This window comes from Humulus lupulus, chromosome 6, assembly GCF_963169125.1.
Source record: "Humulus lupulus chromosome 6, drHumLupu1.1, whole genome shotgun sequence".
Taxonomy (NCBI): Eukaryota; Viridiplantae; Streptophyta; class Magnoliopsida; order Rosales; family Cannabaceae; genus Humulus; species Humulus lupulus.
In genome coordinates, this window is record NC_084798.1 from 220,241,148 (window position 1) to 220,262,909 (window position 21,762).

A 21,762-nucleotide genomic window follows, 5' to 3' on the forward strand; every position below is an offset into this window, starting at 1 on the left:
GTGTTTCTAGCCAAGTGCTCTAATGGATAGAAATGTTGTGTCTTACAAGTAAGCTATAAACTCCTATTTATAGAGTTTAGAGACACCCTTTGAATTTCAAATTCCACCAACCCCCATGGCTGTTACCAATGTTTAATTGGATTAATATGGGATTACAAATAAGATTTGGGAGTTATTTGGGTTTTTTGAGCCGTTCAACAAAGATTGAAAAAACTGAAAAATTGGCTGTTAGGTAAACCACTAGCCTCCAAGCTCTTTTTCATTCATCGACCCTCAAGGTCGGTCAGGAATTAATGCTCCTTGAGTCATTCAATGCTAGTATTCGATTAGATCTAATCTCTGTTGGCTTGCGTGATTCACGCTAAGGCCGTTCTGACAAATAAATCAGCGCTACCTGACCTGTGTCCAGTATCACTGCTGAACCTGACAAATAAGTCACAGCTTCACAGCTGATACTAACACTTTTGTCGATTCTGTATTCAATCCATGTCCATATTTATACAATCAACATGCCTCACAAATATCCATGCATGTCACACTTTGGGTGCAGTTTTCTTACCTTTGTTTCGAGCTAGAATGAACAAAAGAACGACCTTTGAGAACGGTTTAGCTTTTAGTCCTTTAGCAGTTACCTAATCACAACACATATGGGTTACCATCAATAATCATGATAATCAAGGATTCTCAAACCATTATCTAGCTTCCAAGAGATCAATCCAAACTAATCCAAGTAGTAAGGACACTCCCAAGGCCTAAAACTAGGTTCCCGGGGTCAAAACGAGCAAACGGGGCGAAAACAGGGCAAGGGCTGCGGCCCTAGCATCTTGGGCCGTGGCCCCCAGGGTTCTCTGAGGCTAGGGCTGCGGCCTGGGCCGCGGCGCCCAGCAAGGCCAATTTCCTGACACCTGCTTCTTCGAACTAGGGCCGCGGCCCCCAACCCTGGGCCATTCCCAACTGCGTTTCTAACACTTCAAAGCCTCCAAAAACATACCTAAACATTCCCCAATCATCAAAACAAAGTTCCCTAGCTTCCCCATGCATCAAAACCCTCAAAACCCAAGGCTCGAACAAACCGAAAACTCAACAATTCACAAAATCAATTCAAAGCTTAGAAACTCGGAAAAACTCAAAACTTAAACTTCGATTACCTTCTATTGGGTTGTTTTCCGTCGAATGCTTCAGTTAAGAAGCTTCTAATCTTTCCTAGGATCGCTATGCCTCGATCCTCACTCGATTCCGACTCCTAGAACTCAAGATTTCGTCAAATGTGCTCCGGGTGGCGAAAATGAACTAACGAAGGGGAACGAGAGGTTTTCTATCGTATGTTCTATCTGATAAGCTACTTCAACCTTAAGTAACCTCAAATAAAACCTAATGCTCGGGGTCCCGAAAACACCCCCGGGGACATTATAGTCAAAACCTCCAGAATTCCACCCTAATCTCAAATATTCCCAATTTATCACCAAATGAACATTTCTATTACCCCAAAATTGACCCCGTTATGGTAAAACCACTAATCCACTAAAAATAACCGTCTCATGTCGTTTAGCTCGAATATATCTCCATAATAATAGAATCTCATTCACAAATCATATCATGCACCCAAATACACAAATTACCCTCAACGGGCCAAATTATCATCACACCCCTATAATTGTAAATATGGACTCGTATGCATGCATTTCACATCATATCATAATATAATCAATATATACATGAATTTAATCAATTAATAACATAATTAAGCAAGTATGGTCCTCCCGGCCTACTAATCATGCCGTTAGACACATCGGAGAATTCGGGGCATTACAACTATACCCTCCTTACTAAAATTTCGTCCCCGAAATTTACCTGAACAGCTCGGGAAACTGATTCTGCATATCCGACTCTAGCTCCCAGGTCGCCTCCTCGACCTTGCTGTTCCTCCACAATACCTTAACCAAAGGTATTGTCTTATTCCTGAGGACCTTGTCCTTTCTGTCAAGTATCTGAACTGGCTGCTCCTCAAAGGAGAGATCTGGCTCAAGCTCCAGAACTTCATAACTCAGTATATGGCCCTCATCACATACATACCTCCGAAGAAATGATACATGAAATACATTGTGCACGGTAGACAACGCCGGAGGCAAAGCCAATCTGTAAGCCACCTGACCAACCCTCTCCAGGATCTCAAATGGACCTACAAATCTAGGACTCAGCTTGCCTTTCTTCCCAAACCTTCTCACCCCTTTCCATGGTGAGACTCTGAGGAAAACATAGTCTCCTACCTGGAACTCTACGTTCCTGCGCTTGGGATCTGCATAGCTCTTCTGTCTACTCTGAGAAGCAAGCATTCTAGCTCTAATCTTCTCTATAGCCTCACTGGTCCTCTGAACTGCCTCAGGACCTAAGTATATCCTTTCCCCTGTCTCATCCCAATGGATGGGAGATCTGCACTTCCTACCATATAGCATCTCATAAGGTGCTACTCCAATGGTAGATTGGTAACTGTTGTTGTAGGAGAATTCTATCAAAGGCAGATACCTACTCCAAGACCCACCGAAATCCAGCACACATGCTCTCAGCATGTCTTCCAAAATCTGGATCGTCCTCTCAGATTGCCCATCTGTCTGAGGATGATAAGCTGTACTGAACTTCAACTTTGTCCCCATGGCTTTTTGCAAACTCCCCCAGAACTTGGAAGTAAAAGTGGGGTCCCGATCTGACACGATCGACTTAGGTGCACCATGGAGCCGCACGATCTCTCTCACATAGAGAACTGCATACTGATCAACTGTATAAGTAGTCCTCACTGGCAGAAAGTGAGCTGACTTGGTGTAGCGATCTACTATCACCCAAACGGAGTCATGCTGACCAGTAGTCCTGGGTAAGCCCACCACAAAATCCATCGTGATGTTTTCCCACTTCCACTCTGGAATATCCAGAGGCTGCAGTGACCTTGCCGGCCTCTGATGCTCAGCCTTGACCTGCTGACATGTCAAGCACTTAGCCACATACTCTACTACATCTCTCTTCATCCTCGGCCACCAATATAATGATCTCACATCCTGGTACATCTTCGTGGTGCCTGGATGCAAAGAGTAAGGTGTAGTATGAGATTCATCCAGAATCTCTCGTCTCAATGCAATGTCTAACGGAACACATATCCGCCCCTTGTGTCTCAACAAACCTACCTCAGACACTGAATAATCCCTGGATGCTCCAGCCAAAACATCCTCCCTGATCTTAATCAGCTGTGGATCACTCAACTGACCCTCTTTGATCCTCCCTAACAATGTAGATTGTAGCGTAATATTAGCCAACTGGCCCACCAGCAACTCTATACCAGCTCTGGTCATATCATCTGCTAACTCTCTGGCTATCAGCCTCATACCATTAATCTGCCTCGGACCCTTCCGGCTCAAAGCATCAGCTACCACGTTGGCTTTCCCTGGGTGATACAAAATCTCACAATCATAGTCTTTTACTAACTCCAGCCAACGCCTTTGCCTCATATTAAGGTCTTTCTGAGTGAAGAAATACTTCAGGCTCTTGTGGTCTGTATAAATCTCACACTTCTCTCCATAGAGATAATGCCTCCATATCTTCAAAGCAAAAACCACCGCTGCCAACTCTAAGTCATGAGTAGAATACCTCTTCTCGTACTCCTTCAACTGACGAGAAGCATAAGCTATAACTTTCTCTGATTGCATCAAAACACATCCCAAACCCTGATGAGAAGCATCACAGTAAATCACAAACTTCTCCTGATCTGTCGGAAGACTCAGAATCGGAGCTGTAATTAATCTCTGCTTCAGTTCCTGGAAGCTGTTCTCACATCTATCTGACCACACAAATTTCTGGCTCTTGCGTGTCAGCTCAGTCAAAACACTAGCAATCTTTGAGAACCCTTCCACGAACCGCCTGTAATAGCCTGCCAATCCAAGGAAACTTCTAACCTCAGAAGCATTCTTTGGCCTTGGCCAATCTCTGACCGCTTCGATCTTTGCTGGATCTACCTTAATCCCCTCCTTACTGACAATGTGTCCGAGAAAGGATACCTGAGACAACCAGAACTCACACTTATTGAACTTAGCAAGCAATCTGTGTTCTCTTAACCTCTGTAGAACCAACCTCAAATGCTGCTCATGCTCTAACTCAGTCTGAGAATACACCAGAATATCATCGATGAAGATGATCACAAACCGGTCTAAGTAATCCCTAAACACTCTGTTCATCATATCCATGAAAGCAGTAGGGGCATTAGTCAATCCAAACGACATAACTAGAAACTCATAATGCCCATACCTGGTATGAAAAGCAGTCTTCGGTATGTCTCCCTCCTTGACCCTCAACTGATGATAACCAGAACGAAGGTCGATCTTAGAGAATACCTTCATACCTTGCAACTGATCGAACAGATCATCTATCCTTGGCAAAGGATACTTATTCTTAATTGTCAACTTATTCAGTTCCCTGTAATCTATACACATTCTCAGAGAACCATCTTTCTTCTTTACAAACAGAACTGGCGCACCCCAGGGTGAGAAACTACGTCTAATGAAACCCATATCTAGCAGTTCTTGCAACTGCACTTTCAATTCTTTCAATTCAGCTAGGGCCATTCTGTATGGTGCTCTAGACACTGGCTCCGTCCCTGGTGCTCTAGACACTGGCTCCGTCCCTGGTGCCAGTTCTATAACGAACTCAATTTCCCTGTGTGGTGGCAACCCTGGCAAATCTTCTGGAAACACATCCAGAAACTCACATACAAGTCTAGTATCTTCTGGTCTTACTGGCATGACCTGAGTGGTGTCAACCACACTAGCTAAGAATCATATGCAACCTCTCTGCAGTAGATCCCTGGCCCTCAACACAGAGATCATAGGAATGCGGGGTCCATGCACAGTACCAACAAACACAAAAGGATTCTCACCTTCAGGCTCAAAGGTGACCATCTTCCTTCTGCAGTCAATGGTTGCCCCATACTTTGCCAACCAATCCATACCCAATATCATATCAAAGTCAGTCATAACTAACTCTGTCAAGTCCACTGACAACTCTCTGCCCTCTACTGTCACTGGCAAAGATCTGACCCATCTTCTAGAAACCACTATCTCTCCAGTGGGTAACAAAGTACCAAACCCCACAGCATAGAAATCACAAGGTCTACACAACCTATCAATAACGCTACTAGCAACAAAGGAATGCGTAGCACCAGAGTCAAATAACACATGATAAGGGGTTCCTGCACTAAGAAGCTGACCTGTAATGACTGAGGGGGGAAGCCTCAGCTTCTGCTTGAGTCAACGTGAACACTCGAGCTGGGGCCGAGCTGTCCACCTTTATGGGTTCCTCTTTCCCTATCTGAGGGCAATCTTTCCTAAGGTGACCCACTACTCCACACAAATAGCAGGCCTTTGCCCTACACTCTCCCAAATGGCGCTTCTTGCACTTAGGGCATCCAGGAAGAGTCTTCCAGGTTTCACTGCCCCCAGGACGACCTATTGTAATACCACGAGGTCTCTTGTCAGGACCTAGAACGGGGAAAGTATCAGGAACCTTCCTCTTCTGATCACTGGGGCCAACACCCCTACCAGAACCAACAAATGGAGGAACTGGCCTCCTGAAATCCTTTCTGGCTGCATTGTCACGCCAGATCTTAATCTCTGCACTCTCAGCTGTGAGTGCCTTCTCCACCACCTGTGCATAAGTAATGACTCCTACCACAGTGGTGATGCGAACGTCACGGGCTAACCTGGGCTGTAGCCCCTGGAGGAATCTCTCTCTCCTGGTCCCGTCAGTGGGCACTAGCTCCTTGGCAAACTTTGCCAAACGATCAAACTTTAAGGCATACTCAGTCACTGATAAGCTTCCCTGAAATAGCCTCATAAATTCATCGGCCTTCGCCGCTCTAATAGCATCATTATAATACTTCTCATTAAACAAGGTCTGAAACTCCTCCCAGCTCAGGAGATTGACATCCTTGGTCTGGCCAACTACTTCCCACCAAATCCGGGCATCATCCCGAAACATATAGGCAGCACAGACCACCCTCTCACTACCAACTTCCTTCATAAAATCAAGAATAGTGGTAAGCATGCTCATCCATTGTTTAGCTTTGATAGGATCAGCGCTGCCTTCAAAAACAGGAGGTTGCTGTTTCCTGAACCGCTCATAAAGAGGTTCCAGTCTGTTTTCAACCCCAGGCAGCTGCCCAATAACTGGCACTGACACAGAAGGTGCCTCTGATACATTAACCATTGCAGGCACTTGTTGCTGTCAGAGGAGACGAAGCTCCTCTCCCTGTTTCAACACTATAGCCTGCAAATCATTAAACAACTGCTGTCAGTTTGCAGGTGCTGGCTGTGGAATCTGGGATTGGTCATTCTCTTGACCCTGGCTGTTGTCATTATTCTGACCCTGACCACTCTGGCCAGCTGTAGTGTCTGTCTGTTCTGGGTTCATTCTATCACTGATACCTTACTGAAACAATAATTAATACGGCCAGTCAGGTAGTCATAACTAAACCTCTTGTCGTCTCACGGTCCAAGAATAACCAGTCAGTTATCATATTCCACAGTCATTCAATATTCATAAACAAATACATGTTTATGGCACTCAGCACTCAGCATGTATCACATAACAGTTCATAATATCTCATGCATACATGTAAAGCATTTGCACCACATTTAGGCAGTTATGCACATAACTACGTAAAGAGTTACCAAACCAAGAGTCGAGCTTGACTTCAGTGATGTGTGTACATGCCCAGCCAGTCTACAGGAACCTTAACCTTGGCATTGCTCTGATACCAAGTTGTAACGCCCTGGCTACCCCAGAACAGTTACGGTGAACGGTGGACCGGAAATTTGACTCGCTACCTGAGCCCTTTGGTAAAAAACGTGCTCTAAGTGTAATTAACAGGTTAAGGCATAAAACCAATAAATAGGAAATGGAGATTTTATTACAAACTGCTCTGCAGAGCTAAACAAAACATTTACAAGTGGTTCTCAGTACAAAATGGTCATTACTGTTTCAAATTTACAATCCCGCCGACCTAAGCGGCAAAAATAGGGTAAACCCCCTAGTTCCTCTGAGAACTCCTTGGCCGTGGTGGTCAAGCGGCCGCATATGTACACAACACCACATCAGCTCTCCACTCAAGGCTAGGTGAGCTTTTCTTTCCCTTTACCTGGACCACATAGCACCCATGAGCCATAGCCCAGCAAGAAAACATAATACTTTTCATAAACATTATCAAATGATTACCATTATAATCACACTGAATCATAAAGCTTTCAAACAAGCAAATGAACAACACATGATTTTAGCGGGAGAGTGGCTGTTAGGTAAGCCACTAGCCTCCAAGATCTGTTTTCTAGCGGGAGAGTGGCTGCTAGGTAAGCCACTAGCCTCCAAGCTCTGTTTTCTAGCGGGAGAGTGGTTGTTAGGTAAACCACTAGCCTAACAGCCACTATTAATATATACATGCATTTAATAAATTAATAACATAATTAAGCCAGTATGGCCCTCCCGGCCTACTATTCATGCCGTTGGACACATCAGAGAATTCGGGGCATTACACAAACCGAAGGCCCAACCTCATCTTTTCTCCTTGCCCAGCCGCCAGGTGTCACTGCCACAGCTCGCCATGCGTCCCAGCACCACTTCTGCCATGCACCTCTTAACGTACCAGCAGGCTCCAACGTCCCTCCTTCGGCCTAGCAGCTTCACTCCACGTGTCCCAGCAACAAGCAGCCAAGTGATGGACCCAAAACGGGTATGTTTAAAAATTTATAAATCGCAAGCGCACGAATCGTTCATATAGAATAGTGATCGTGTAAGCAAGGATGTCGAACCCAAAGGAGTTGTCTAAAATTGAAAAGAGAAAACTATTTTAAATCAAAAGTAATAAATTCTAACCTAGCTCCAAAGATTGATGAGTTTTAATATTATGAACATAAAATAAAAGATTGAAAAAAATAAAGCTATTTAAGAGAATAAAAATAAAGCAATAATGAGTTGAAAATAAGTGTTAAAAGAAAAGATTATTAAGATACTAGAATCCACAAAATGTAAGTTTAATAATATTTATTAGTATATTGATTCCCAAGTTTTAGTGATAGTTAAAATAATTTAAACTATCATTTTCTAAATAGATTTATAATTTTAAGCACAAATTACTTCTAAAAAGATAGGATTTTTCTTCACTTTTCAAAATTATAATTTCAAAGCATTTAGTGTAAATCAATCTAATAAAATAACAAATAAATCAACGAACATTATTTATAAGGCAAAACATAATATTTTTGTTCTAAGCATGGACGTGTACAATTTAATGACACATCTTACACAAAGAATATTATGTTTATGCACTAATGAAGAACAAAGTGTAAATATGTTATAACAATCTAAAATACAAGATATTTAAGATGAAAGAAATATATGAAGAAGAAAAATCCATAAACTTGTTGCATTACAAGGGAAATCAACATACAACATAAATATTACCTAGTTACAAGTTGCTTCATCATGATCTTAATAATCTTATGAAAAAGATTAGAAGCACATAACTAGAGTAGAAATTACAAAATAAATGACATACATACTTGCAAAATGCTCTTGAAAAACCCAAAATGGAAGAGAGGATGGTAGAGAGAAAATGGGAGAAAGGAAGATGGTAACCAAAAATTAAGCACCCCCAAATGGTCTTGAAATACCATATTTATAGCCAAAATGAGATTATTAAAATAATCAATTTAAAATTAATTAAATTGATTAGATTAATTAAATAAAATAAATATGGTATGTAGGGGGTAATTGTAGGAGTGATGATGATTTTGGGTAAAAAGTTGACATTTTGAGCATAGGGGACAAATGGTACAATTAGGCAATTTTAGGCTCAAAATGGGAAAATGCAGCTATTTGGCTGCTGGTGGCAGGCGGCTGGCATGCGTTGGGCTTGTGGGCTGGGCCGAGTGGAGGAAATGGCAGCAGCTGGTGGCTGGTGGATGTCTCCGTGGGCCTGGTGCTGCTTGAAGAGAGATGGGCTTTGGATGTTAGGCTGGCCCGTTTTGCTGAGCCTGCTGAACGTGAGCTAGGCAATATTGAAGGACGTTTGGCCAAGGGGTTGGTTATATGATGGAAGTGATGCTGAATGGTGGAGGAGTTTGGGACAGGTGGCGGCTGGAGAATTGAGCATGGCTGTGAGGGAGAGGCAGCGGCAAGTGATGGCAAGAGGAGCTTCATTGGGCTGGGGCTGCTTATGGGCCTTTGAACAAATGCCAAAATTTCTTTACTTTTTCTACAAAAATGCCACTTTTATTTCCTTTTCTCTTCTTTTTCAAGCATAAAAAAATTGCAAAGTACATCCTACAAAATAAGTAAATATTAAATTAGAATAAAATATTTTCATTTATAAAATAACTCATATTGATTCCATGAAAATACTAATTGAAATTTAATTTACTTTGGCAATTAAGTTCAATAAAATCACATTTTTTTTACTTATAATCTAACAACACAAATTTCAAATAATTAAACTACAACATATTATAATAAAATATCTATAAAAACATATAAAAATCTAGAAAACTACAATAAGACTAATAAATTAAAAATTACATAAAAAATTAATAAGTTAATTAAAAACTCAAGAACTAAGTAACAATTAGCATATAAAATATGGTAAAATAACTCTATTTTGTAGAGTTATCACCAAGCTTCCTTTTTCCTTCAACAAAGCTACCCAACAGCCCAAACAAAGGCCAGCCCAATGCAGGCCCACTCCTTCCAGCAACATCTTCACGCCCAAGGATCCCAGCCTTTGGCCCAAATTGCAACAGCCCATCAGCCTTCTCTTCAACCCAGCCGCCCATGTGTCACGTTTTCATTGGCCAAAAATGGGTCAAAACCCTCTTGTGTCACCAACCATGTTTTGTGGGTATTGGGCTTTGTAAATTGCTATTTTGAGCTTTAAAGATCATGTTTTTGTGGTATTTTAGAAAAGGAGCATTTTGACCATACACAAAAATAGCTAGGGCAATATTAATAATAAGATTTGATTTTTCAAAATCATATTTTATTATTAATATTTCAGATTTATTTTGTAAACCCCATTTTGTTGTTTAATTTCTTTTTAGTCATTTTCTCCATCTATAAATAGGGACACTTTCTTCACATTTGGTATGTAATTTTTAGAGTAGAGAAACTATAGCAAAATTTCCACTCACTTTCTTCTCATATTTACTTCTTATAATTTTGTGAGAATCATGAGCATAATGGCCTAATCTTCCTAGGAAGGTTAGGGATGATTCCATATGCAAGTGATGTTAATTTGCTACTTTGATTTACTATGTTCGTAATGTAATATATTTGAGTTATTTATGTTCTTTCATCTCTATCTTTATTTTGTTATCTTTATTTACTTATGCTAATAGTATATAGAATTAGTCATGCTCTTTCTATGTGCTTCTAATTAGTAAAAGTAATATTGATACATAATTTTATGTCTAATCTTCTATTGCATTATTGCCCTTGGGTATTTTGTCATTTTTAGATTTTTCATAAGATTAACATTGTGCTTTTAAAGTAAAGAACTTTATAACTCAAATGAACTTTTGTTTGAAAAACTATGGACTTTAATGTTAGATTTTCCAAGTAAATGTTGGGATGTGAACTATTTACTTGTGTATTTTTGTAAATCAAGTAGCCAAGTAACTAAACAAGCATATGGATGAATCTTGAAACCTTTCATTTTCTCAAACTCTTGATTACATCTTACATTTATTTCACTTATCTCATTTCATCACTTTATCAAAAATACAATACCAAAATCTCAAACCTCTTTCCATTTACAATTTTATTTACTTCTTGTTACTAACTTTTTGTGTTATTTTCTACTAACCTTTTGATTTTAGGTTACCTCCTTGTGGATCGACTGCCCGATCATACTACAACTACCGCTTAGTGTAGTCACATTTTGGGCGTTAAACAGATACACTTGGGTTGGGAAAGAAAAAGCTTTACTATTCTTAAGCTTTACCAAACACTTGGGAAGTAAGGATTAGAGTATTTCAGTATTGAAGTTAGGCCATCTATAAGGTCAACAAAGGTACCCATATTCTTAAGTTCAATCCTGTTTGATTCCTTAGTTTCTTTAGTTTTCATTCAGGATCTAACTTTTGTTATGATTTTGTGGTTAGATTTTTAAGGTCTTTGAACTTAAGGTGTCTTTTCGGTAATATTTCTCTGGGTGGTTTAGTTCTAGTCTTTTCATCTCTTTCTTTTAAGAAATACTCACTATTCTATTGCTGGTTTTAGGAGTATTCCAAGCCCCGCATTTGTTCTCGCATCCCGGTTTTGGTAAGGAAAATATGCTAGATCTTGTATGTTTGAATGATATGTTATGTTATGTATAATATGTTATGATAAGTTTATGTTTTAATATGTTATGTTATGATTTACCCTACCTCAAATATTAGATAGGGGACGTAGATGTGTTATCATACACTACATATGATTTACCCTACCTTAAGACAGGGGACGTAGATATGTTATCATACATTATATGTGATCTAACATACCTCAAATATTAGACAGTGGATGTAGATGATTTATTACATGTCATAATGACCATTATTAGTATAGTCTTATATGGAATATGTTATAATATGTTTATAGTATATGTTATAATATGTTTTTAGTATATGTTATGATATGTTTATAGCATATGTTATGATATGATTTTATGTGTATGTTTATGGTGTTAGTAGTTTTTCTTTGCTGGGCATTAGGCTCATTCCTTTATTTTTAGTGTGATGCAGGAAAATGAATATGGAAGGCGGAAGGATTCTTGGTTGCTTGGCTTGTGTGTTGAGGGTGGATGGAATGTGTGGACTGCGTGTCGATTGAGGATGAAGTTATTTATTTTTAGTCTTTTAAATCATGTTTTTCCGCATTTAGTTTTGTAAACAATTTTCTTTAGTTTAAAATTATGTTTTATGTTTTAAACAATGGGTACCCATGCCATATTTTCTATTATTATGTATTTGATACAATATTTCGAGATTTAATAAAGTTATATTATTTCTTATGTATCTTTCCCAAAATAGTAGCTATGTATAGTAGATCTAATGGTCTAAGGTCTTAGAAATAGTTGGGTCATTACAAGCCTACAAGGTTCAAAACACCACCCTTGTAGACTAACATATAATCCCTAGTCTGTCTTAAATGTTTCAAGATATGTTTAACTGTTATTCAATGTTTCGGTCATGAGTTTAACTGATACATACTCACTACTCCCACTGCATAGCAGGTATCTGGTCTAGTACACAACATAGCATACATCAGACTTCCAACTGCAGATGCGTAAAGAACTTTTCTCATTGCATCTTCATCTTCAGGAGTCTAGGGAGACTGTTTTTTTTCTAAAAGATGAATTCCACGACGGGATGGTAGACGTCCTTTCTTGGAATTTGTCATTGAGAAACGTTCAAGCACTTTATCAATGTAAGTTGCTTGAGATAGAGCTGAGAGTTTGTTCTTTCTATCCCTAATGATCTGGATACCTAGAACATAACTCGCTTCACTCAAATCCTTCATTTAGAATTGAGTGCTCAGCCAATTCTTCACATATGATAATTTCTTAACATTGTTTCCAATGAGTAAGATATCATTTACATGAAGAACCAGAAATACTACTATTTGATTTTCCCTTAATTAGTAAACACAAGGCTCATCAATATTTTGTTCAAGGCCATAGGTTTTGATTATCTCATCAAACCTAAGATTCCAAGAACGAGAAGCTTGCTTAAGTCTATAAATGGACCTATTCAACTTGCAAATTTTTCATTCTTTTCCAACTATTTTAAAGCATTCTGATTGATCCATATAAATGACTTCATTCATCAAGCTAAAATATGTCTTTTCATATAATTTATGAACATAAATATTGATTGATGACTTGACTACTGGACCACATCAAGTACTAGTCGATGATGGCTAGTATCTTCTAATAAATGGACCAAACACAGAAAATTAAAAAGGTAGGGTCTATGCAAATTAAGACTTTTTGTTTCCTCGAGTCTTCATTCTTGGTTCAGCTAAGACTTTTCAACTGTGGATATTTCCTCGATTCTTCTATATTTGCTACAAGTCTTTTTTTTTTCTTTTTCTTTTTTCCCTAAATTAATTTCATGTATCTTTGAAATATTATATATATTCTCACTAAAACACACATATACTCACACAAATATACCTTCCTAGTTTCTCATTGATGAAAAAATAATTAACACTTTCCTTGTCGATCTCTCTGGGAAATATAAAAAACGCTCGATCTCTTTTGGTAAGTAACACATAGACTCATACTATATCTTGCTGTTTCTTGGAAATAATTTTATCCCTCTATATTTATTTTTGATGTTTTTTAATTTCTTATTTATCTACTTTCTTCTCAATGTATAGTTTATTTTATACTTATGAGAAAGTAGAGTATTTATTTTAAATTTCTACACAGAATCATTCAATGCATTTCTAGATATAATTTATTATTTTGAGCTACAAGGCAAAGTAACTTGTACATATAACAGAATTAATAATTTTTAGTGTTATTCTCATAAATTTTCAAAAAGTTTGAGATTTTTTAGAGTGTCGAAATCAAAATTTAAATAGTTTGTTGCATACATACATGCTTTTTCTTTTATGTTTGAAACAAGTTGCTTGCACCAAAAAAATTCCATTATTATGTAGTGTAATTCTATAATACATCCCCAAAAGGGGCATACCATTACATTTTTCTTGTTGACTAAAGAAATCCTAATAAATTTTGTACAAAAAATCTTAGTTTTAGTCATAATAAATTTTGTGACTAAAGAAAAATCACCTTACCAATGTCATCACTAAGAAGTCTGTGGCTACAAGTATTTGTAAAAAAAATCACAATTTGTTGTCACTAAATGTATTTTTAGTCACAACAAATTTTATCACTAAAAAATAATAGGTTGTGACTAAAACTACATTAGTGACAACTTGTGATTATGTATGACCTTTTCGTTACAAGTAATGTTTTGTTGTTACTAAAAGTAATATTTAGTCACACAAAATATATATTGTGACTATAAAGTTGTCATTGAAGGTTACCTTTATTTGTATAAGGGACGGTGAATTATTCAAAATTTATAAAAAATTTGTACACTATCATTAAAAATTTGATCCATATGTGAAATAGTAAATAAATATATTGTATATTGTTATATAAAAAAATTAAGATTATAACTGGACGCACGAAAAGTGTATCAATATGTCTCTTTCTTGGAACATACTATAGAAGTATCCTCTGATATTAGCACTCTATCATACTTTCCTTGATGATGTCCATAAATTATTTTTTACTCTTTTTATATGAGTACTCGAATTCAAGTTTTAAATTATATATTTGCGAGTTATAAAATATATATACGAGGGAATTTAGTAATTACTTCATGCATTATAGATATTATATATAAATATATCTCGGGTAAATACATATTTGATATATTGTGTATTATCAAAATGCAGATTTGGTACTTAATATTTTGGGTAATACTCATTCGGTACCTTATAATTTAAAATTGTACATATCTGTACCTAGACTCAAATGCGATCAATAAAATTTTATCAATATGACTAATAAATTGCTCTAAGTTATATGTAATTAAGTAATTAAATTTGAATTTGAACCCCATATAATTAATGGCAGTTTGTTCGCACTGATAAAATTTCATTAATCAAATTTGTTTAAAATACCAAATATGTAAAATTTCAAATTATAGGATACTAGATAAACAATATTATCAATAACATGGGGTACTAAGTGTGTATTTTGATAAAACACAATATACCAAATAGTTGTTTAATTAACCTTATATCTTTTAGTTTGACTTATTGCTAAAATGGTATCTTAATTAATTAGATATTTGCTTATCAATTTATAGTATTTTTTATTATTTATATATTCAAACTGAAGTTTAATTCACCATTGAAGTACTATACATGTGTGTTTTTTTGATTAAATGTGATACCAGATAACAAATAAGTGATCAATAAAGAAGAAAGAGGCACTCATGATGAGTCTGCTGATTGTTAATGTTAATGTTATTATGATTGGATCATTATTAATGACAATAATGTCCGCACTAGCTTCACCCATTGCAAAACAAGATTATTGCCAAGCCAAGTGTGGAGATGTAGATATTCCATACCCTTTCGGAATTGGACCATCCGAATGTTTTCTTGACGAACGATTCGAAATCTCCTGCCACAACTCTTCCACGCCTGTTCTCAAACACACTCAGCTACAGGTACTTAATATTTCATTAATTCCTGATTAATAATGATCCTCGTTCTCGTTATTATTATAGCTATGATTACGATCCCCAATGGATTGTGGTGAGAAACCCCATTAGTTTCTTCGATTGCGGAGACAAGACAAGGCAAAAATCAGCAAATTTAACAGGAACCCCGTTTTACTATTCGCGTGGCAATGTATTCATTGCAGTAAGTTGTGGTGCCCTGGCCAAGTTCGTAACAAAGTCAGGCAACATGCTCTTCGAGAATGGATGCTCATCCAATAGTACAACAACTAAATCAAGTAATCATAATATTATTGATTTTAGTAATTGCGATGGCGTTGAATGTTGTACTACTTCCGTCGTCTTCCCTTCGGATGTTGTGGGCAACAACTTGGAAATCTCCATGGATAATGATTCTTCTGGTACTCCTGCAAATCATAGCCAATGCAAATATGCATTCTTGATAGATTATGATGAAATGTATAAATATAAAACATTTCGTGATCTGGATTATGTTCCCGTCCGACTAAGTTGGTCCCTTAACAGTACGTATTTCGATGTATTTAAAACACCTTTTATACCAAACAAAACTAGCAACTTCGATTGTCGAACTTCGACGGAGGACTATGGTAATTTATTAAAATCCTCTTTGGATCGAATAAGTGATTGTTGGTGCAGTACTGGACTTCGAGGGAATCCCTATCTGGTGGGTGGGTGTAGTCAAGGTAAACCTCTCCCACAAATATTAATTATAATTGTATATAAATATTAAGCTTTCATTTACTATACATATATATAAATATTGATATATATATATATACTAGCTAGATACAAATCTGCACGTCGGTCGTTAGTTTTATTTGTAGAATTTATCAATTATATATATATATATATTTGATTTGTATTATTTTCATATAAATTTTAAATAAATAATCAATATTATATATATTTATATATAAAAGAATAACATAAATATATTAAATGAAAAATTAAAACAAAATATTTATAATAATAATGATATATTTTATAATATGCATAAATATTTATTTTTTTGTTTGTTTTAAAGATATATTATGTTAAAATTAACAAATAAAACCAATAATATCCGCACTTTTTAATTAGTCGGGACTTATTATTAGTTACAGTAATCTTTTTTTATAGTCTATATTAATGAGAATAAATAAATAATAAATTTTATATTAACTAAAAAAATTATGTGTTATTTAATTCTCAGATATTAATGAATGCATTAAGATTGAAGGGTTATGTCCTGGAGGCTCCACTTGCGTGAACACTTTCGGGCACTATCACTGTAGTTATAAACGCAAGGCTATCTTTATAGGTATGTCTTTGTATCAAATTCATATATATATATATATACATATATATATTTATATTTATAATTTTCTTTGTGTGTATGTGTGATTCATAAAATAATATTTTTTACTGGTTAACTAACGTAAAACATAGTAAAAATTCATAATAGTAGTGCATCTAGGAATTCATTCCACCAAAAATAAAAATCAATAATAATATATATTGGAAATATATAATGGAACAAAATTTAAAAATTTCACGCATATATACAAATTAAATAATAAAATAATGTAATTGAGATAACTATTCTACTATTAGAACTCATCTATCCACCTACTCTCATTTTAAAAAAAAAATCTTATACTTTTACTCGCAACAAATTTTGTGAGTAAAACAACTTCATTATATTATATTTTTTTTATTAATATTTGAATAAAACTAGAAGTGAAAATATCTTTTAAATTTATCAATTCTTAAGAAATTATGCCACATTTCCAAAAGAAATAATCACATCTTAACTACTAGGTACCTACGATTACCAAAAAAGCGTAGTACGATGTATTTTTTATGCAAAAGAAAAAAATCTTAGGAATTTAACTATACCATATTGAGAAATTATGTATTTTTACTGCTAATATCCATATATTTTAATCAATCATATTTTTAATAAAAGTTTATAAATACATTCTATATTTATCGCAAATTTTAATTAAATAAATTGAGGCTATTTTGTCATAATAAATAATAAGAATGTTTGCACCAAAATTACCTAAAGTTTGAGGTTTGTACATGTCATAGACTCAATCTTTTTTTTAGCGGTGAAAAATACAAAAAATTGTTTAGTCACCACCTAACGGAGATCAATATGTAGAGAGTGGCGAAATTACTATTATACTAACTTTGGGTATTTTTCCTCCTAAAAAAAAGATTGGATCTATGCCACGTACAATCCTCAAACTTTGGATAGTTTTGCCGCAAATATTCCTAAATAATATTTTTACCAAAATTAGTGAAAAAAACAAAATTTTAACAATCCTTGTTCAAAAAGATCAAATGTTTGACAAAATTTCAATTTATATATTATAAAACTTATATAAAAAAATTAAAGTTTAGAGCAAGAGAAATAATAATATTAAAATCTGAGTTTAATTTATGCTTATTTAAAATTACAAACTAATTAAGAATAAGTTTTTAAAAATTCCAAATTTCCATAAATGAATGATTATGTTTATTTATTCATACATGTTAAACAGGTGTGGGGAGTCCTCTTGGATTATTAGTTCTACTTTTTTGTACATGGAGACTATACAAATTCATAAAGAAAAGAAAAGAAATTAAACGCAAGAAAGCATTTTTTAAACGAAATGGCGGCCTTTTGTTGGAACAGCAAATACACTCGAGTGAAAACAATGTCGAGCAAACGAAGCTGTTCGAATCAAAAGAGTTAGAGAAGGCAACTGATAATTTCAATATAGACAGAGTTCTTGGGCAAGGAGGCCAAGGCACTGTGTACAAAGGAATGTTGGAAGATGGAAAGATTGTTGCTATAAAGAAATCTAAAATAATTGATGAAGCCAAACTCTCTGAATTCATCAACGAGGTTGTCATTCTTACACAAATCAATCATAGAAATGTTGTCAGGCTATTGGGATGTTGTCTGGAGACAGATGTTCCAATTCTAGTTTATGAATTCATCCCAAACGGAACACTTTCTGAGTATATTCATGACAAAAATGCAGAGTTTCCTTTCACATGGAACATGAGATTACAAATTGCCACTGAAGTTGCAGGAGCTCTTTCATACTTACACTCAGCAGCTTCTTTTCCAATTTATCATCGAGATATCAAGTCTACGAACATACTCCTTGATGAAAAATTGAGAGCTAAAGTTGCAGACTTTGGTACATCAAGAACTATCTCCTTAGAGCAAACTCACCTGACCACTTTAGTTTATGGCACATTTGGCTATCTAGATCCAGAATACTTTCAGTCTAGCCAATTCACAGATAAGAGTGATGTTTATAGTTTTGGAGTAGTTCTTGTCGAACTCTTGACCGGACAAAAAGCTATATCTGCAACAAGGTCAGAGGAGGAAGGAAGAAGTTTGGCAACATATTTCATGATGACGATGGAGGAAAAGAGTAATAGTAGTGTGTTCGACATTCTTGATGATCAAGTTCTCAAAGATGCGCCAAAAGAAGAGATCTTAATTGTTGCTGATCTTGCAAAGAGATGCTTGCATTTGAGTGGAAGGAATCGACCTACCATGAAAGAAGTAGCAAAGGAGCTAGAGAGGAGGATTCAAGGCATTGATAATAAAGATTCTAAGGGTAGTCAACAACATAATTATGATTATGATGAAGAGCTAGCATATGCACCACCTGAAGTTATAGACTACTCTTGGAATGCTTCCACATCGTCAACTTTTGATAGGAATGCTACTAGCTCCTCGTTGCATCAAGAGTTACCATTGTTGGAAGTGTGAACAAATAGTAATATCCCTTTTGTAGTACTCTTCACTTTATTTTCTTTTTATTTCAAATTTGAGAGATCAATTATACAGTGGAATACTTTATTGGTTAATATTGTTAATTTTGGTTCCATCTCTTTGTATAAGCATTCAACGCTTGGTACTTTTACTATATTATGTAATATAGTAGTACTCGTGTTTTTGTATGGTTTTGGCATTTTTATTTTTCTAATTAGTTCTTTTTATGCGAATTTTTATTGCCAACTATCTAATGAGTATTATCTCCATAAATATCTAAGCAATATCTACAACAAGGTCAAAGGAAGGAAGATGTTTGGTGACATATTTCATAATGACAATGTATATTTCCTTTAATTTTTAATAGTTTGGTTTGATCGGTCATGATTATATAAACTAAACATGGTCGCACACATGGTCCTATGAGATGATGAGTAGGCACATAATAGTTAGGAGTGAGCATCGGTCGGTTTGAGTGGTTTTTTCACCAAAAGAAATCTAGAATTCGGTTTTCGGTTCGGATTGGTGCAATCCGAAAACTGACCGAACCAAACCAGTTTAAAAAAAAACCGACCGTTTTGGACCGCGGTTTGGTCGGTTAAACCGACCAAACCGAATTGATTATTTATTTATTTATTTTTATTTTTTTTTTGAAAGTTTTAGTTAAAAAATTAAAAATTTTGGATTGTTAGAATCCATTTTTGTATGTTTTTAAAATATAAATATATAGAACATAATTACATTTACAAGTGCCTTAAGTTTTTTTTTTATTAAAAATTTTAATAATTAATAATTATATAATATTATACTATTATTTTATTGTGTTCGGTCGGTTTCGGTTTTTGGTCGGTTCACCCAAAATTTCCAACCCGACCGAACAGTGGCGGTTTGCACCGTCGGCGGTTTTTTCAGTTTTCGGTTTAAACGGTTTTGGTTTTTTCGGTGTTCGGTAGGTCAGTGTACACGATTTTTTCGGTTTTTTGGATTTTATGCTCAGCCCTAATAATAGTAATGAAGAACACCAGTTGTTGTTCGAGGGACTCGGGGCGTGGAGTCCGAAAGTCATGGTTTTCACAAAATTTGGTGGTGCATCGTTGTCTTCACTGATCACCAAAAGCCAGGAAGGAAAAATCTAGTCAAGATTCTTCCTGTATGAAGGGTACAATATATATATATACGATGTATATACGTGAGTGGGATGTATGAGTACCTTTCAAAATCTTTACAAGATTAATAAAAGATTCAAACATTATTTCGTATTTGTATGAAGCAAGCATCAATGGGCGAGTTTCCATTTGTGTTAGTATTGCTGCTTTTCCTTTGTACACCAATTTTTGCAGTTGATAGCTTAAGACAAGTGGAGTCTATCTCTGATGGCAGAACCTTGGTCTCCCAAGAAGGAAGGTTTGAGCTTGGTTTCTTCAGTCCAGGAAATTCCAAATATTGTTACTTGGGAATTTGGTTCAAAAACATCTCTGTTCAAACTGTTGTTTGGGTTGCCAACCGTTGCAATCCAATATACGACATGTCGGGTTCGTTGCATTTCAACAGCAGTAGCACAAATCTTGTTCTGTTCGGACAGAAGAAGACAATCGTTTGGTCATCGACGACACCAACGAGTCTAGAAAGAAATCAAGGCCAAAAGCCAATTCTTATGCTTTTGGATTCTGGAAACCTGGTGATCATAGATGAGAAAAACAGAAACTCAGAAACATATTTATGGCAAAGCTTTGATTATCCTTCTAATACAATGTTACCTGGTATGAAAACAGGGTTCAACATAAGAACAGGGCATACTTGGCTTATGACAGCATGGAAGAGTGCAGTGCAGATGACCCTTGTCCTATCGATTTGACTTGTGGGATGGAGCCTCATGCTTACCCTGAATTATCTATTCGAAGGGGCAAAAGGATTTACTATCGTCATGGCCCGTGGAACGACCTTCGTTTTAGTGGCACACTTCATTTGAGACCAAACCCGATTTGTGACTTGGAATTTGTACACGACGATAATGAAGCTTTTTTCAGGTACTTTATCAAGGTTAAATCTATCATCAGCAGAATAATCGTCAATCCTACAACCAGTGCCCGCGAACGATATGAATGGACCGAAGCAGAGAACTCTTGGAGTCTTTACTCTTCAGCTCCCATAGACTACTGTGATAGCTATGGGCTATGTGGAGTCAATGGCAAGTGTGTTGTAAGCTCTAACCCAGTCTGCCAATGTCTTAAAGGGTTTAAGCCCAAATCTCAGGTGAATTGGAATTCACTTATTTGGGCTCAAGGGTGTGAGAGAAAAACTCCATTGATGTGTCAGAACAAAGAAAAAGATGGGTTCATTAAGTTTGCAAATTTGAAAGTGCCGGATACTACCAACACTTGGGTAAATGCAAGTATGAATCTGAAGAATTGCAGGGCCAAATGCTTGAGCAACTGTTCTTGTGTGGCTTATTCAAACACAGATATCAGAGAAGGAGGCAGTGGTTGTGTCATTTGGTTTGGTGATTTAGTTGATATCAGAGAAATTCCAGGTGCTGGGTGTGGCGTGCTGCCCCTTTGGCACACCCACACGGGGCCATTTTGTAATGAGCATGCCTTGGTGCTTGATCATTAGTCAAGTCTTGCACCAAGCAACCTCATGGGATAG

At 36.2% G+C, this 21,762-nt stretch overlaps 2 protein-coding genes and 1 pseudogene across 2 annotated transcripts in view; 2 read left to right on the plus strand and 1 right to left on the minus strand.

The window, feature by feature from the left end:
- The window catches only part of LOC133786132 (subtilisin-like protease SBT5.3), a 14,118-nt gene extending 4,258 nt beyond the window's left edge, over positions 1-9,860 (minus strand). Inside the window, exon 1 of the mRNA XM_062225345.1 lies at positions 9,701-9,860. Within this exon, the coding sequence (XP_062081329.1) occupies positions 9,701-9,860 (160 nt within the window). The remainder of the gene's footprint in view (positions 1-9,700) is intronic.
- Positions 9,861-13,243: 3,383 nt separating this feature from the next.
- Positions 13,244-19,300, plus strand: LOC133783437 (wall-associated receptor kinase-like 9; annotated as a pseudogene).
- Positions 19,301-20,194: 894 nt separating this feature from the next.
- LOC133786133 (G-type lectin S-receptor-like serine/threonine-protein kinase At4g27290) lies at positions 20,195-21,663 on the plus strand (the record flags this gene model as incomplete). Its single annotated transcript, XM_062225346.1, has 1 exon — positions 20,195-21,663. A coding segment is annotated over exon 1 (735 nt), but the record flags the coding sequence as incomplete, so codon positions are not given.
- Between the last annotated feature and the right edge of the window lie 99 nt (positions 21,664-21,762).